Source organism: Drosophila willistoni (assembly GCF_018902025.1).
Source record: "Drosophila willistoni isolate 14030-0811.24 chromosome XL unlocalized genomic scaffold, UCI_dwil_1.1 Seg141, whole genome shotgun sequence".
Taxonomy (NCBI): Eukaryota; Metazoa; Arthropoda; class Insecta; order Diptera; family Drosophilidae; genus Drosophila; species Drosophila willistoni.
Genome location: NW_025814052.1, coordinates 12,319,061 through 12,322,105, shown reverse-complemented (window position 1 = coordinate 12,322,105; position 3,045 = coordinate 12,319,061). Strand labels below are relative to the sequence as shown.

At 37.4% G+C, this 3,045-nt stretch overlaps 1 protein-coding gene across 1 annotated transcript; it reads right to left on the bottom strand.

Moving 5' to 3' along the window:
* Positions 1-1,723: 1,723 nt before the first annotated feature.
* On the bottom strand, positions 1,724-2,624 carry LOC6641396 (serine protease SP24D). The gene has a single exon (XM_002064176.4). The coding sequence runs from the start codon at positions 2,587-2,589 to the stop codon at positions 1,813-1,815; it is 777 nt and encodes a 258-aa protein (XP_002064212.1). The 5' UTR covers positions 2,590-2,624; the 3' UTR covers positions 1,724-1,812.
* Positions 2,625-3,045: the final 421 nt, after the last annotated feature.

Below are 3,045 nucleotides of genomic sequence, written 5' to 3'. Positions count from 1 at the left end.
TTCCCGTTACCAATTTCAGTCACAAAATATCGTAGCCATGGCCAAAAGCGGCTTGTGAGAATTGCATAAATTCATGTGACAAATTGCTATACGACAAAACCACACACACACTCACACACTCACACACAAATACCTACTTTTGGGATCGATCAAACCACACTTTTATGGTGACTTTTGTGTGTAAACTTTTCTCCTCTATTATAGAGAGCAGATCAACTGGCCATAGCAGTAGAATGAACATTTCCTCAAATGTCACCCATACACATAAAACTTTTCGTGGCGATAAACGTTTAGAGCCGTTGGCATGATGTGAAATTGGCTGTGAAATAGTTTGCTTCGAACATCAAAGTGCTAAACAAGCATTGTCCATATGAAGGACGTGTGTAGCTACTTCGAAATGTAAACTACAAATGAATGGCTCTGATTATTGACGGTGTGAGGAAATTTAATTGACGTGATCGATTTCAAATCGAGGACTAAAAAACATACGTTCTCTATCTCTTTCAAACATCTAAACACTGACATCGACTGCAGTAATCCAAATACTCATAATCGTAGACTGCGCCAAAAGAAAAATAATAATAAAATACGGACTAAAACGGGAGAAAGGCAGAGAAAGAGATATGTATCTATGGGTTCGCATTTTTTTTTTTTTTTATTCTATTCTATTTTAATTATTTACATAAAATTGCTGCTAAAAGATAGATATGATTGATGACATTGACAGCAGCCAAAAACGATGATGACGACGACGACGACGACGACGAGGACAACGACAATGGCGATGACAATGACGATGATGATAATAATGATGACAACATTGGCCCCATTGTTGTTGTTGTTATTATTATTATATGCTCTCGTCGTATAAATTGTGAATAAATAAAAAGTCGAGTTGAGTTGAGTCGATTCGAACCAGGAGAAGCGCACGCAAAAATCGTAAATAAATAAAACGCGCAAAGTGACGCAAAATGCACTAGGGGAGAGGGTAGACTATAGCATATATGTATGTACATATGTATGTACATATGTACATACATATATATTGGTAAAGATAGCTGACTGGCTGGCTGCCTGGCTGACTGCCTGCCTCGCCTATAGACCAAATGGAGGCTGAAAGAAACATTTCGACTAACATTGACAACTGACAACAAGAGTTGCCATTGTTTATTATATTTTATAATATTTTGTGCCGAGCGCAGCGATAAAAATGCTACTAAAATATAAATTATGCCAATACCAATACCCCAAAAAAAAAAAACCAAAATCGAAAACCAAACCCAACCCCAGGCAAACAGCAGATTCAAAAAACAAAAGGGCCACAAAAATGTATTGACTTCTATATATGTATACATATGTATGTATGTAGATGTGTATGTACATGTATATGAAAGATATTTAATGCCAGATTAAGTATAACGTTGACAAAATGTCATTCAATCTAAACACATGTTTATTATTTAAATAATTAAATAATTTTGGCATTTATTTTATTATGATGTAAAATACTTTCGTTCATAATAAGTTTAACTTGTTAAGAAATATTACATTTAAATCAAAATTCAATTTCAAGCTGTTTCCACTTCGATATCGAATGACGTAGCTTCGATACCTTTTAGCGTGTTTATCGTTGTACAGTGTTGGTTAATGTTATCTACATCATTATTTACTCTATTTCAAAATAAATGCGAATACTGTAAACAAGATAATAGATAGCTATTACCTCTCTAATTGGTTCCGCAATCAAAAATAATCCGAGATTTCTTCTTTTTTTTTTTGTATCGTTTTTATATTTTATAATTAACTGATTTTTCAAACGTCTGAATTCTTTTTGATCCAGTCATTAAAGTAATGAACACGAGCATAGCCATCTGGATAGGAATTTCCACAACCGCCAACAACGAAACCAGCAACACCGACCAATTCACCATTGTAGGTGGCTGGACCACCTGAATCTCCATTGCAGGCCCCATTGTCGACCTCATGGGCCAGACACAGTCCATTGGTGACACCCCAGCCGATGGCATCATCACAATCGTTAAATGTCAGCGATTTCAGTGTGTTATATTGCAAGTATCGTGGCAGATCCCCCTGATGTTTAACCAAACCCCAGCCAGAGATGATGATATCGACATTGCCGGGTGTATTTTGGCTGGGCAGCGAGATGGCCTTAATGCTGTCCGAAAAGATGAACGGGCTTTCCACCTGCAGCAGGGCGACATCATTCAAAAAGTTACCATAATCCTCGTGCACGGTAATCGATATGATGTCTTTCAGAACGCCACCGCTGAGACGATCATTCGAGCCGGCGCGCACACTGAATTGACTCGCCGGAGAGGCATGATAATCTCCATTTTCATCCGCATAGGTCACACAATGGGCGGCGGTGAGAACGTAGTTACGTGAAATAATAGATCCACCGCAACCATGCGAGCCACGATTACGCAATGATACTTGATGGGGGAACTGACTGTTCACTGCATCTTCTCCGCCAACCACACGGCCATTGGGTGGAGCTGACTGCACCACCTGCGCCACTAGCACAGCCACACAGAGCACTCCAAAAATTTGCAATACCGAGCTCGACATGCCTAATATTCTTGTTTATTTGCAACTGGACAAGCTTGATGATGCGATCGAAGCATTTATACACATTTTGTTTTAGACTCGTCAAGGAAATTACTAAGCCTTCAATATTTATGGACGTAAGAGTCAGATAATCAAATAGTCAATAGATTTATATAAGTCTCTTATCAAAATTCTCAGTTTCCAACTAAGTTTAATGGTAAAACTCATTATCAGTTTGTCGAGTTTGTGGAGACGAATGTCTTAACCATAACGATCAGTTATGGTTAGAGTATAACGACTTCGACTTGGTCTTGGCATTGCTTTTTGACATTATCTTATCTTATCTCATAAAAAAAACTATAAGAACTAACCATCTAAATTATATCAGTGTTAATTATTTGATATGACTTTGTAAATTAAATTTCTCTTATCGGCAAAGCATTTAAGCAAATAGAAAATATTCAAGTTCGTAAGAGA